The sequence below is a fragment of the Neovison vison genome, chromosome 3 (genome assembly GCF_020171115.1).
Source record: "Neovison vison isolate M4711 chromosome 3, ASM_NN_V1, whole genome shotgun sequence".
Classification (NCBI taxonomy): Eukaryota; Metazoa; Chordata; class Mammalia; order Carnivora; family Mustelidae; genus Neogale; species Neogale vison.
Window position 1 is genome coordinate 202,419,677 of NC_058093.1, and position 14,024 is coordinate 202,433,700.

Here is a 14,024-nt window from a genome sequence, read left to right on the forward strand (position 1 = left end):
AGTGCCCTGAACTTGGTGTCCCCTCTGCATTCGTGGGCCGGAGCTTCTCTGACACAGGTGGCGCTGGAAGCGGGCGTCTGCAGGTGACAGGGCTGGGGGAGGTGAGAAACCGTGGACGGCCTGGTCTGCATATTCTGCTGCAGCTGAGGGACGGGTCTTCTCCGAGCCCTGAGCTTGGCGCTGAGGGGAAGCTCGTGCCCCTGGACGTGAACGCCGTGTCCCACTGCAGAACATTCTGAGCCTGTCCCTCAGGCTCGGGTAACTGTCCTGCGGACTCACTCCCGGCAGGCTGCTCTCCGCCGTGTCATGGTTTCAATGGGTGGTGCCCACCTCTGTCTGGACCCAAGTACCTTCGTAAGCAGGAGAGGAGGGAGGGTCGGCAGGCGCTGCTCTGGGACCCTCCCTGAACCCTAGACCCAACATGTCAGGAAGGAGGGAAGGAGGCGTGTGTACCTCCTTGTGGGACCCCTTGGGGGACAGTGGGGTCAGCTGAGTCATCATAAGCGACAGAAACTCACCTCAATCAGGCTTAAGCAGAAGAGGGGGTTGACCAGCTCACGCACGAGGGGCTTCGGATAAGACTGTTGGGTCAGCTCTCGCTGTGCAGTGTGAAACCCCGGCTGGGGTCGCGTCTCCCCGTCCCACAGGCCGGCTGGGCTCAGTGGGCCCTTCTCAGTCCAGGCGTCACACAGCTGCAGTCCGGGAGCGGCCAGGCCTGGGGTCCCCCGCAGGTCCCCTCCCTCTCGCTCTGGCACCTCTGTGCTCGCGTGTGTGGCCCGGACTTCCGCGCCGACTGAGAGCTCAAGAGGGAGGGCGGAAGCTGTGAGACAGGGAGCGCAGCTGGGGCTGGGCCAGGGGTCACTTCGGCTGTCCCCTCTGGGTCGAGTCAGGCCCGGGGCAGGTGGGGAACACATGATGCGGAAGCAGGTGGGATGGGACGTATCGCGGCTGCTTTGGAACAGTCTGTGTCAGGCTGAGTGCAGGTGTTTAGACTCTGCAGAACACACACGCCCCCTGCTTGGAATCCTCTAGAAGGCACCGAGTGTGAGACCGTTGGTCCAGACCCTGGACCCAGCAGTGACTCTGATGGATGCCGCCGGGACATCACTCAGGGTGTGTGGGAGGCGCCACCCAGACTGGAGGACACTGGGGTGGGCAGGATGGCTCGGCTTTCCCGGGGCACACAGAGGTGCAGCTTCTGGGCGAGGGCACCTGGATGCCACAAGGCCTACAGGTGGCTGCGCCCTGTCCGCTCACAGCTGCTTGGGTCCACTTTGAACCACTGGTGTGCGGGACACTGTGCTGAGTCCCTGGGAAGTCTCCCTGCCAGCTGCCCTCCCACTCACCACAGAGCACCAGAGAGGACAGTGTGTTCACCAAGACTTCCTCGCTTGGCCTGGGGCTTTGCTGTGTGTTCTTTTCTTGCCACAGTTCTCGAGGAGCTTTGTAGTTTAATTCCGGGAGCGTGTGCTCTCCGAAACATGGGCGGTCTCCGGGACAGAGTGGAACGGAGCTGTAATTACCGCAGCCCGCCCGCCCAGTTCCAGTCCTGCCTGCCGCCTGCTGCGTGGCCTCTCTGTGCCTCAGTTTTCCCACCTGTAAAATGGGGACACCGATCACACCTGCTTCACAGGGTTGTTGGAAAGGTTAAGAATTACTACGAGTATGAGTCTTAGAGCAGTCCTCTTTGCTCCTGGGAATTTCCCACTAAATGCTAGTGATGGTGCCTGTCTTTATCAGATGTTCTCCCATAGGAAGGATGTGAATTCCTTGACTGTTGGATGTATCACACAAAGCTTCTTTCCCCCTGGATTGCCAGTTACCCTTTGACGTTGTTACAGTAAATTATTTGCCTTGCAGAATTTTGTATTTCTGTGCTCGATCACATCTGTCTCTTCTTGCCGCATCTGGACGATGTTTTCCTCTTCTTTTTCTGTGTCTTGTGGAGAAAGACCGCTCTTCATTTATCTTTCTGGATGGACTCAGATTTAGTGCTCACAGGAAGAAAGAAGTGGGGAACCAACTTGTCAGTCATCATACTCACTTCTTTCCCCTTCTGCTGTTTCTTCACTGTGTTGATGGCCCGTGAACCTGCGGCTGCCCTCCTGGGGGCTGCTGGCCTTCAAGGCTCCCTGTGAGCTCCTGAGACTCTGGGAAGACGTGAACAAATGTTTCAGGATAAAGCTATTCCCCAGAAAGGAGTGATTATTGTGCAGGTTACGTGGGTAAAAACGAAATGCTCGTTTACAGGCAGTGTCACTGGCCTCGTGTCCACCCTTAACCAACGCCAAACTGACTGCCTTCTTTTTCTTTTACTTCCTGGACAGAAAGACGTTTGGCCAAGATGGGATTGAATAAAAGGAATTTCTAAACGCAACAAAATATTTGGAAAAAATTAACTTCCATGAATCCTCCGGGAATTCGTTTCATAACAAAAATTTCACAATGCATGTGTTCGCTTCCTGGGGAAACGGGTGGTTTCTGAGAGCGGGGAGGCTGGGCGGCAGGGTCACGGTTCGCGCTGGACTCTGGTCCCAGGGTGCCGGGTGGGCAGGAGCGGCTGGGCCCTGTGCCAGCAGCAGGCTCTGGGGAGGGTCCCGGGACCCCTGCCACCTCTGAGCAGCCTTCCACTGCCAGTCCCATCCTTCAGGGAACTTGGGGGGCTCTCTACTTTCCTTGGAAGCCCTAAGCACACACCCGTACTAGCTGGGGTTGTACTCTAGCTTCTCAGAGGTCAAGAAAGGTCCAGGCCTCTGCCAATTATTTTGAGGTTCCTCTTATATTAACCAAAAAAAAAAAAATGGAGAAACTCCAATCTGTTTTTTTAAAAAATTTATTTGACAGACAGAGATCACAAGTAGGCAGAGAGGCAGGCAGAGAGAGGTGGGGAGGGGGAAGCAGGCTCCCCGCTGAGCAGAGAGCCAGATGCAGGGCTCAATCCCAGGACCCTGAGATCATGACCTGAGCCGAAGTCAGAGGTTTTAACCCACTGAGCCACCCAGGCGCCCCAATCTGGGGTTATTAAATTATGCTTTTCTACATGCTTCTCATGAACCAAATTAGGGCTCGGAGCCCACAAAACATGATCCAGTCTGATCGTCACAAGACGACAGTTTGTAACAGACGTGTCAGTCCATAAGGTGTCACAGTAAAGGTGGTTGGTTCTGTGTGATGGTGCATGTCAGCTGATTCGGGGACTCGGGCTGTGTCCATGATCTCATTTGAAGAATAAGGCCCCAAGTCTGAGTTTGGTGCCATTTGTATAAATAAGGCCCAGGGCGAAGGGCCCTCCACCCCCGTCTTCAACCCCCGAGTCACAGGCTGGTTTTGATCAACTCTGGGCACCGTCCTCTCCCGCCTGGGCCAGACTGGGCGGGGTGGGGCCGCCGGGGTGATGTCCAGCTCCCACGTGAGGTTCACGCAGGTTGCTAGGGCAGCACTCACCCATGGGCTCTCTGTCTGTCTGTCTCTCATGCGTGCATACATGCACACACACGGACCTGACTCAGATGCAAGGAAAGGGTAAATTTCACTGCAGTGAGCCCGGCAGGATAGAAGCAGTTTGAGGTTGGGAAGGCAGTGATGGGCAGCCTAACGTGCAGAGGAGCCTCCGGCCAGCTCCGGTCCCTGTGTCCCCTCCCCAAGGAGCCCGGCACCGAGGCCTGCAAGGTGACTGTGGGACAGGGTCTTCGCTGCCCCCTCTGTGACTCTGTTGGAGATCACTCTCCTAAACGTCAAAACCCTTAAAAGCGGTCCCCGCCTTTGACTGGAAGTTCCCCACTAGATAGAATCTGACACGTACCCAGAGGTTGAGCTTCTGGTTCTGCCTGAAGAGTGGGAAGTTGAAGGAGCCCGAGCCGCCCCGATTTCGAATGTGACGCCATGCAGACACGCGGCACAGTGGTGTGCGGGCGTGTTTACGGACCTCGGAAGAAGCTGGTGATGCAAGAAGTGTTTTTAGGATGTGGTGTATAAGCCCGTGTGCCTGGGCTGGTTCCTTTCTTTGTAAAATATGCTTGCGGGAAAGGTTGTAGCAGGAGTTGCCATAAAGACGCTTCTGGACCAAGAGGAGGAGGGAGCAAAGGACGGTGCCGGTTATTGGCATCTGTGAACTTGGCCGTCCCTAGGTTTGAGCTTGGATGGGAGCCTGATGCCGGTCTGGTGACCTGGGACAAACATGCCTCAGTGTCCTCATCTGCACAGGTGGAATGATAAGGGGGTTGCCATGATGTGGAAGGAGATAATTCACTCAGAACTCTTGGGAAAGTGTCCAGCCCTTGGTGAGCTTTTCATAAATGTGGCCTGTTGTCAACGCCCGTGTCTCCTGAATTGAACACGCATTGTCTCCAGAAGGGGAAAAAAGGCTTTTCACATGGACAGTAAGGGGCAGAGAGGACCACCTGCTTCTGGGGAGGGGTCCCTTCTGCTGTCCGTCAGTCCTGACCCTGTCCCCTTCCTTCCCTCAGGGGTCACGTTTTCTTTCTTCTGGAAGACACAAGGAGAGGCGTCCAGACCGACCCCTTTTGCTTACGGGGGACAGGTCATTTCCGACGGCTTCAGGGTCTGCTCCAGCGGCGGCAAGGGCTCTGTGGAGCTGTACACGCGGGAGAACGCCATGACCTGGGAGGCCACCTTCAGTCCGCCAGGTAAGGGCCCGGCCTGGCCTTGGCAATCAGGGCTTGCCCGGGGGAGACGGACCGGAGAGGGCCGCGTCCTGCAGCCAGGCGCCTGTGCTCCCTCCACCCCTGCTGTGCGCCTGCCTCAGGTCGCCTGGTGCGTGGTCTCCACTGCCGTGTCCTAGAGGGAAGGTAGTGTTGGGATGTGCCCCGCATGGCCCGGAGAGGTGAAATGCAGTAGCGGACACCAGGTGCTTAGCATGGCGGCCACTGTTTCTTGTTCTCCCTCCCTCCCCTCCTTCCCATTCCCTCCTCTCTCTCTCCTTCCCTTCTCCTCTTGTCCCCCTCATTGTCCCCCTCCCCTCCCCCTGCTGCCCCTTTCATCTTCTCCTGCTCCCCCTCCTTCCCATGCCCCCCCCACAGTGGTATAGACTTGGCCATATTTAGAATATGCTGTGAACATTTTCTGGAACAGAGGCTGAAGACTGAGGGAGGAAGGGCGGTCTGCAGGGAGGCCTGGGAGCTGTGGGGAGGGATGCTCTGGGACAAGTGTGGGGCAGCGGGCGGCTGCGTAGACACTGGGGGTGTTGTGGGGTCTTCCTGGCGTTATCTGGAGATTCCTGTGTTCTCTTTGGTGTGAGATCGGGTTGTGCACTGGAAACGAGTCAGAGGCCCGGGGCAGGAAGCTGGGGGAGAAGAGGGTCTGACTTGGAAAACGCACTTGGGAGAGAAGTATTAGAGTAACGTTGAGGGGAAGCCCAGTCCGGGCCGGGCACTAGGAGGGAAGCACGGAGCGGGAGGGAAGCAGGAAGCGGGAGGTGGGAAGAATGAAGGCCTCCAGCAGGAAAGATATCTCTGAGATATTCAAGGACAATTCATTTTCTGGCCCATTTCAAGAGGCTGTGTGTCCCAGTTGTTTAAGACACGGACGACGCCAGAGCCAAACCCTCCTCTGCACCTGCCACCTGTGTGAGCCGGGAGCCTTACTCGTTCTCCCCAAGCTTGGCTCTCCACCTCGCCTCTGCAAGAGCGCTGGGAGAATCGTGCCTATTTGCTTTCTCTGATCCCAGGCCAGAAAGACTCTTGGCCCCCTCCCCCACACAGAACGGCCTGTACCTCATTCATGGCACTTACCATGTTCTACCCAAGTCAGGTTCTTCTACAAGAGTCTTATCTCCGTGCCTCTTGGGGCCGACACAGTAGGGGGCATCTGGTAGGTTTCCTCAGCATGTCCTAAGGTAAAGTCTACCGAACTCTGTTTTTCCACCCAGGGAAATGGGAAGAATTGTAAACATTTCTGCCTGGAGACACACTATCTGTTCACTGAAGAAATCTGTTATTCTTGCTTTAAACTCAAAGGTGATAAATAATACTTTGGACCCATTTAGGACCCAAGTGCTCTCCAGAGACTCAGGATTAGGACGCGGCCCAACCCTCGGAAAGGGCCTGAGTGATTGCTGGGTGGTGACGGACTGGCTGACTGAGAGAAATTTATCTTTTTATTTTTATTTATTTATTTTAAAGATCTTATTTGTTTATTTGATAGACAGAGATCACAAGTAGGCAGAGAGGCAGGCAGAGAGAGTTGGTGGGGGAAGCAGGCTCCCTGCGAGCAGAGAGCCCGATGTGGGACTCGTTCCCAGGACCCCGGGATCATGACCTGAGCTGAAGGCAGAGTCTTAACCCACTGAGACACCCAGGTGCCCCAGAACTTTATCTTTTTAAAAAATTATTTTATTTTTCATCATGATACTTTTTAATCTCTACCTACCCAACCCCCAACCCCTTCCCCTCTGGAAACCACTCATCTGTTCTCTATAGTTCAGAGTCTGTTTTTTGGTGCGTCTCTTTTCATTTTGTTTCACAAACCCCACGTTGCATGATATCCTAGAGTATTTGTCTTTCTCTGACTTCTTTCCCTTAGCATTAGATGCCCCAGCTCCAGCCCTGTCATTACAAGAGGCAGGATTTCCCGTTTTTTTATGGCTGAGGAATATTCTGTCGTAGGTACCCCCCATGTCTGCTTTCTCCGCTCAGTCCATGGACACACGAGCTGCTTCTGCAGTTAGGCTGTTGTAGACGATGCTGCTGTCAGCAAGGCTGCATGTAGCCCTTTGAATTCATATCTTTGTATTCTTCGGGTAAATACCCAGTAGTGCGATTGCAGGGTCATAGGGTAGCTCTATTTTCAACTTTCTGAGGAACCTCTATGCTGTTTTCCAGAGTCGCTGCACCAGCTTGCATTCCCACCAGCAGTGGAGGAGGCTCCCCTTTCTTGGCGTCCTCGCCAACACTTTCTGTTCCCTGTGTTGCTGATTTTAGCCATTCTGACTGGTGTGAGGTGGGATCTCATTGTGGTTCTGATTTGCACTTCCCCGATGATGAGCGATGTTGCACATCTTCTCATGTGTCTGTTGGCCATCTGGATGTCTTCTCTGGAGAAGTGACAGTTCATATCTTCTGTCCATTTTTAAAAATTGGATTATTTGTTTTGGTTGTTGAGTTGTATGAGTTCTTTATATACTTTGGGTACTAACCCTTTATCGGATATATTGTTTGCAATGATCATCTCCCATTCCATACACTGCCTTTTGGTTTTGTTAGAGGTCTCCTTTGCTGTGCAGAAGCTTTTGTTTTGGTGATGTTCCAGTAGCTAATTGCTGGGTGATTTAAGGTGATGCCTGGCTCACAGTGACACACACCCTTTGAAGGGCTGCCCTGCTCCTTCCAGAAGCAAGCCCATGAGATGCCTAACACAGCACTTGCCAAACAAAGTGAGGCCCTTTGTGGGGCAAGCTGCCGTCAGAGTCTGAGGAACATTCTTCTTATTGGCAACTGTAGTTCTCATGCCAAAGAGAGTGAGCCGGGGGAGGGTGGTCCTACCGTGGTCCCACTATGTTGGTTGATATCACACGTCCTATGTCAGAGCAGAGGTGCACACCAACTGCTATGGGCTGAGTCAGGCCCACAGATAAGTTTTATTGTCAGATAAGTTTTATTGACCTGCACTGTGATGGCCTAGGCAGGACCAAAAAAATTTTTTGAACAAGTTATGACCGTTAGCTATTATTTCATTTTAATTTAGAATAACAAAGGATCTAATTTAAAATAGCAAAAGGTCTCTTTGGACTGCTTCTGGAGTTTTGGGGATGAGGGTAATTTCTTCCCTCTGCTTCTTTCTGAGGAAAAGTCAGATGTTCATTCTGACCCATGTGAGGACTCACCAAGGTCAAGAGTGACTAATCATCTCAAGAGGCAGGTGCTTAACAACTAGGAGACACACACATGGGGAGCTCTTTCCACATCAGCAGAACAGTGATCTTTGCTCTTTCTAGGTCCCTACTGGACTCATGTCCTGTTCACATGGAAATCCAAGGAGGGTTTGAAAGTCTACGTCAACGGGACCTTGAGCACCTCTGACCCAAGTGGCAAAGTGTCTCATGCCTACGGGGAGCCCAGCGTCAACCTCGTGATAGGGTCTGAGCAGGACCAGACCAAGCGTTATGAGGATGGAGCTTTTGATGAGTTCATCATCTGGGAACGGGCCCTGACCCCAGACGAGATCTCCATGTACTTCACAGCCGCCATTGGTGAGTGGGCATGTGGGGGAGGGCTCGGGCCTGCTCTGCCCATCTCTGGGAGGACAAGGCTCCTTCTGTCCAACTCCCTTCCCAGCACGTCTCGCTCCTCACTCTCCTGAGGCGGCCGTCTGCGCTGCGGGCGGCGAGGCATCCTGATGAACCTCAGAAATCCAGCCGCTTCTCCAGAACACCTGTTCCCTAAGATGGAGGAACTGGCAACTTAGAGGAGAGACCCTGAGAGGAGTATCCTGCGGGTCATCGGGGGTTTCGAGGTGTAGGTGGTGGGTGATAACGGACAGCTTTGGGAGCAGACATTCCAGGTCCATTAGTGCATTCGATCAACAAAGGTTCACCTGGTGCTTCCTGCGTGCCAGACGCTGAGGGGGCCCCGGGAACCCCGAGGATGCCCCTTCTTGCTCGGTACAGAGTGGTTGTTCAGAGACGGGACCCAAGGGACAGGGAGCCTGGGTTCAAATCTTCCCTCAGCCTCGGTGAGCCGTGGGACTTGGGGGTCACCTCTATTGAGGTAAAATTCAGGGAACAGAAACGCAACCATCTGAAGGTATACAGTCCCCTGGTACCTACTGTGCTCACCACATTGGGCAGCTGTCCTTTCTGGTTTTAAAATCATCTCTTCACCTGGAAAGGAAGTCCAGTACCCACTACCTCTTGCGACTTGTGTCCTTCCCCCAGCCCGTGGCCGCCGCTGATCCTTCTTCTGGGTCTTCCACATACATGGAATGGTAGCAAGTGGCTTTTTGTGTCTTAACCATTCCAAATCACAACGTTCTCCTTTGTAACTGGGAGGAAGCTGTGGGGCGGGGGCTCCGCGGATAGACAGTGACCGGGGTACGGCATCAGCACAGTGCCTGCCCGTGGCAGGTTTTCCCAATGCTTTCACTGTTTTAAGATTAATGCTTCCTTTCCCTTCATTTGTTTTCATTCTGCCAACAGCTGAACACCCTGATTCTTTATTTTAACATAAAATAATCTGCCAAAAAATGACAGTCGCTTGTAAACATCCATTGGTTGGCCACTGCGCTGACAGCAGGGATAGGTCAGGACCAGGAGGTGGAAAGCCAGCCTCCCCTCGGGGTCCGACAGTGAAGCCCTCAGCTGTTAAGACCATGTGATTACATGACAGAAAACATAACTAAAGTGATTATGGCAAGAAGGGAATTAAACAGCCTCACACAATGGAAACAATAGAAGAACATCTGCTTCAGGACCAGTTTGCTCTAGGTGCTCACATGTGTCACTAAGAGTGTTTGTGTTTGACGCTGCTCCTTCTTGTGATGCCAGCATGGCTGCCGTTCCCTCTACATTCCCTCCCCATCCTCAGCAGAAGGCGAGAGCTTCTCTTTTTTGCCATCTCCTGCAGCAGGGCTGCCCAGGACCCTCATTTGGCCAGAATGATCCCTGTGTTTCCCTGGGGGCCAAGCCCTGTGCCCGGGGCCTGCAGAGTATGCTGATGGCCTGAAGCCTGGGTCATCATCCACCTCTGGCAGAGGTGGTCATGACAGTGGGGCCTGCTGCATCTGCAACTCAGAGGCGAGGGGAGCCCCAGCGACTGGGGCTGCGGCTCTTGGGAGCCGGGCACAGCTGCTGTGCGCGTAGGACGTCTCTGTCCACCCCCGTCTTTGAGACGCCCATTTTTCACTGAGAAGGTAGAATTCATTCCTTATACATAAGTGACACAAGGACAAAATACAGGTCCTGTACAATACAAAAGATATTAATCTCCTGCATTTCATAGCCTAAGATTCAGAGATTTGTCCCTTTGAGACCAAGATGCTGTCTGTATTTGTGTTACTGAAAGCCTCCAACAAACCCTGGTTTCCTGATACTTCACCGCTTTATTAACCCTGGAGAGGTGTCGCTGTTCCTGGCTCCTGCAGCTGTCTCAGCAAACTCGTGTCCCCAGGACATCCCAGGGCTTGAATGGGGAGCACCAGCCCCACACAGCACAGCGTTTCAGGCCACGTTCCTGTCTGGCCTGTGAAGGTGGTGTCGGAGTTTGGGGGCGATTCAGGAGAGGTGTTGCCTTAACCCTTACATGTCCCAGGAGCATGTGGATGCATCTTTGCGGAACTAGAACTAGACTCATCACACCCCATGTTGCTTGGGCACTTGGTTCTGAAGACTGGGCATGTGACATAAATCACATATAGAGAAAATGAGGAAGTCTCTCGGACGGCCCCATCCAGCCGTCCGTCAGAGCCAGGTTTAACATAGCTATAATAATTTATGATTAATTAACCAAATAGAGGAGAAAAAACTAGAATCCTCGGGGTCGAAGGGGCTTGAGAGAATAGTCCCCCCCCTTCATCTCGCTCCATCTGTCTGGGAGGGAAGGCTTGACTGGACGGATAGTTTTTCCAAACCCCGAGACTAATAGCCCTCTGTGTTCCATCCCCAGCTGGTCCCGATGTGGTAAGGGCAATTTCTTCTGGTTCTCTATTTATTTGAAATCGGTAAATGCTTGTATAAAATCATCGCTTTCTATGATGACTTACATGAAGGGTGTTCAAAAGCAATTTGAAACATAAATAGGAAAGTAATGTGACCTGGGAAAATCCATACCCTCTGCCCATTAAGCTGATTTATTAGCCGTTCATCTTTCCAGCAGCATTCCTACTCAAAACATTCTCAGGCTGTCTTGGATGTGTCTGAAGCTGGAGAGTTCCGAGTAAAGACAGGCCTTCCTTAGGGTGAAAGACGGACCACGTTTCAGTCCCTAATCAAGCGTTACTGATTCTTTCCAGGAAAGCATGCTTTGCTGTCTTCGACACCACCAAACGTCTTCATGACATCCCCAGCCAATGCCGTGGTAAGCACACACATTGATCTCCGTCCCCCTTCTTGTTGAAGCCCTTCTGCTTAGCCTGTGTGCCAGGACCAAATTCCACTGGACAGTCTGGCTCTCTCTTCTTGGCAGTATAGTGTCTGGGAAGAAATCAGCCCTGGAGGGGAAGCTAGCTTTGGCACGAAGTCCGGATGCTCAGGCTGACTGAAGGGAAAGCCCTCTGCTTCTTGTGGTCTGTGGCCTCAGGGGCCAAAAGGAAGTCAACCAGACTGCCCAGGGACACAAACTCTGAGACCGTCTCCGGGGCAGGCGGCACAGTGAGCAGAGAGAAGGGGGGACCTGTGCTGAAGCTCGTTTTCTCTTCGTGCCCCTTCTCCCGACGTTTGAGGGAAGATCAGTCGATACAGAAACGTTCCCCTCTGGAATTAGTACCTATAATCCCACCATGTTCCCTTCCTTGGGAATTCTAAGGGAAAGGGAGGGCACAGACTCTCGTACTTTTGGTGCAGGTTGAAACACCGGTTCCACGTGTATTTCTGGGTGAGCTTCCCTACGCTTGGTTTCATCTCAAATGGGTGCGTATTTCTTAAAGTTGCTGAGAGGGTGAAAGCTCAGTCTGCGTCAGGCAGTCGCGGAAATGCCTCCTGGTACAGTGTTGGCGCGACCGCCGTCATCACGGGGCTGTGAGAGGGCACGCCGGACTTCCATGGGACTTCTCGGCTTTCGTCCCGCGCTGGAATCACGTCCTGCGCCGGAATCACGCCTGTCATTTCTTTCAGGTGCCCACCAACGCTTACCATCCCGTCATCACCAACTTGACAGAGGCGAGGAAAAACTTCCAGAGTCCAGGAGCCATCCTGAGCTACCTGCGGAACGTGTCCCTCAAATTACCCAATAAGCCTCTCTCGCAGGAAATGGCGCTGAACCTCACCCAGGTGAAGCTACTTGATTTCTGTGCCTGGCCGGTCGGGGGTGGCGAAGCGCCAGATCCTGACCCACAGGCGTGCTTTGTTCAATCTGCACAGAGTTGTAGGAAGTCAGGGACTCTTACGTGACAGTCTGGGTTCCAGACTCGTCATGGGCCACTGGGTAGGGTGGCCTGTCCCGCCAGCTCCGTCCAGCTCGCTGGGGCCTCCTTCAGCTCTGCCCCGGCTCCTTGTGGCTCCCGTCTCTGCACCGCCCGGCCGCCCGCCATCGGGGCGCGCAGCTCCAGCTTCAGCCCCCCTGCCTCCCTTGGTGACAGGTGAAGGGTGGGGCTGGGTCTTGGCAGGTGTAGCCGCAGGAAACTAGACCACATCTGCACACGTTATGACCCACAGAGCTGTGACTTACAGGTCAGTGGGAATTCCAAGGTCACCTAAAACACTTAGTGAACGTGCCCTTGATGGCATGGAATCAAGGTGCTGCTGCTTCTCGCCCTCCTCTAAACACCCTCCAGGTCGAGGTAGAGGGTCCATGGCGGGTAGAGGGGCAGCACTGGGGTTCTGGGCTGAGGTGGAGGGGGTAGTCCTGTCTGAGCGCATTCCTCCCGGAAAGAGCAACTTACAGGTCCGAGCAGGGTGCAGAGGGCTAGCTGAGGGCTGAACGTCCCTCAGTGGTTCCTTGCCCTGGGTCCTCGGTCTCTGCCCTGCTGCCATGTGGGGGAGACAACAGGACACTCAGCTCGGGGGATCCGCGTGCATTCATGTGTGCTGATGACAGTGGTGTTAGGTGAGCGCTCTGGAAGCCTTGCTGGCAGAAGGCAGCGCGTGAGAAGATGGAGGAGTGGGTGAGAAGATGTCCTGGGTGCCCAGGCGCCCCAAAGTGGAAGGAGGGCCCCGCTCGCCTTCCTGCCCCCGTGGGGGTGGAGAGAGAGGTGGCTTCTCTGGTGTCTCCATCCATCCCCGAACCTTGCCCATCTCTGATTCGATGAGAAATAATATCTAGTTTTCCATGTCCTGGCTTCCCACCACTAGCAATTGGACAGGAAAATGGCGAGAAGTCATTTCCTGTGCTGGGTGATAAGGGGCCCGTTAGCCACGTCTGGCTGGGGAGTCTGTGAACTGTGGTGAATTCAAAGTCAGATGTGAGACATAAAATCCAGGCTCTAAAGACTTTTTTTTTTTTAAAGACTATATTTATTTGACAGACAGAGATACAAGTAGGCAGAGAGGCAGGCAGAGAGAAGAGGAAGCAGGCTCCCCACCAAGCAAAGAGCCCGATGCGGGGCTCGATCCCAGGACCCTGAGATCATGACCTGAGCCGAAGGCAGAGGCTTTAACCCACTGAGCCACCCAGGCGCCCCCAAAATCCAGGCTCTAAATGGAACATATACACCAGGTTCCTAACATTTAGGAGAAAGAGAAGAACATAAAATATTGAATTGACAATTTTGGTCTTGGCAATTTAGAAATATGGGGCTAAGAAAGTCGTAGAATTACTTTGAAACATAATTAGTAGAAACATAATTAGTTTCATCTGTTTACTCTTTACTTTTAAAAATATGGCTACTAGAGGCATCCCGGGTGGTTCAGTTGATTAGGCCCCAAGTCTCAGTTTGGACTCAGGTCATATCAGGGTTCTGAAATCAGGATTCCCCCTCTCCCTCTGCCACCCCCCGCCCAGCAGGTGCATACACGCATGCAAACAAATCATGTGGCTGCTAGAAAATTTAAAAGTGGAAATGTGGCTGGCATCCTATTTTTATCCCACCAGACTGCTCTGCTGGAGTAGGAATCAGCAATTTATAGCCCTTAGGCCGGATCTGGTGTGTTGATTGTTTTTGTAATAAAGTTTTATTGGAACATGCTCATTTAGTTACAGTGGCCTGTGGCAGCATTTGCACTACAATGGCAGAGTTGAGTGTGACAGAACTGTATGGCCTTCAAGCCTCAGTACTTTACTAGGTGATTTTTTTTTTTTTGACGTGCTGACTCTTCTCCTAGATTATAAATTCTGCCCACTAGACCTCAAGCCCACTATTTTGTTCGTCTTTTGTTCATAAGGTCTTGCCCTTCAGGGTCTTAATCAGCATTTATCAGA

The 14,024-nt window shown here is 53.1% G+C and overlaps 1 protein-coding gene across 1 annotated transcript in view; it reads left to right on the plus strand.

Moving 5' to 3' along the window:
* ADGRD1 (adhesion G protein-coupled receptor D1) overlaps positions 1-14,024 on the plus strand; it is a 122,932-nt gene that overhangs the window by 19,955 nt on the left and 88,953 nt on the right. The window contains exons 5-8 of the mRNA XM_044243557.1: positions 4,467-4,646; positions 7,952-8,206; positions 10,963-11,027; positions 11,783-11,938. Of these exons, the coding sequence (XP_044099492.1) occupies positions 4,467-4,646; positions 7,952-8,206; positions 10,963-11,027; positions 11,783-11,938 (656 nt within the window). The remainder of the gene's footprint in view (positions 1-4,466; positions 4,647-7,951; positions 8,207-10,962; positions 11,028-11,782; positions 11,939-14,024) is intronic.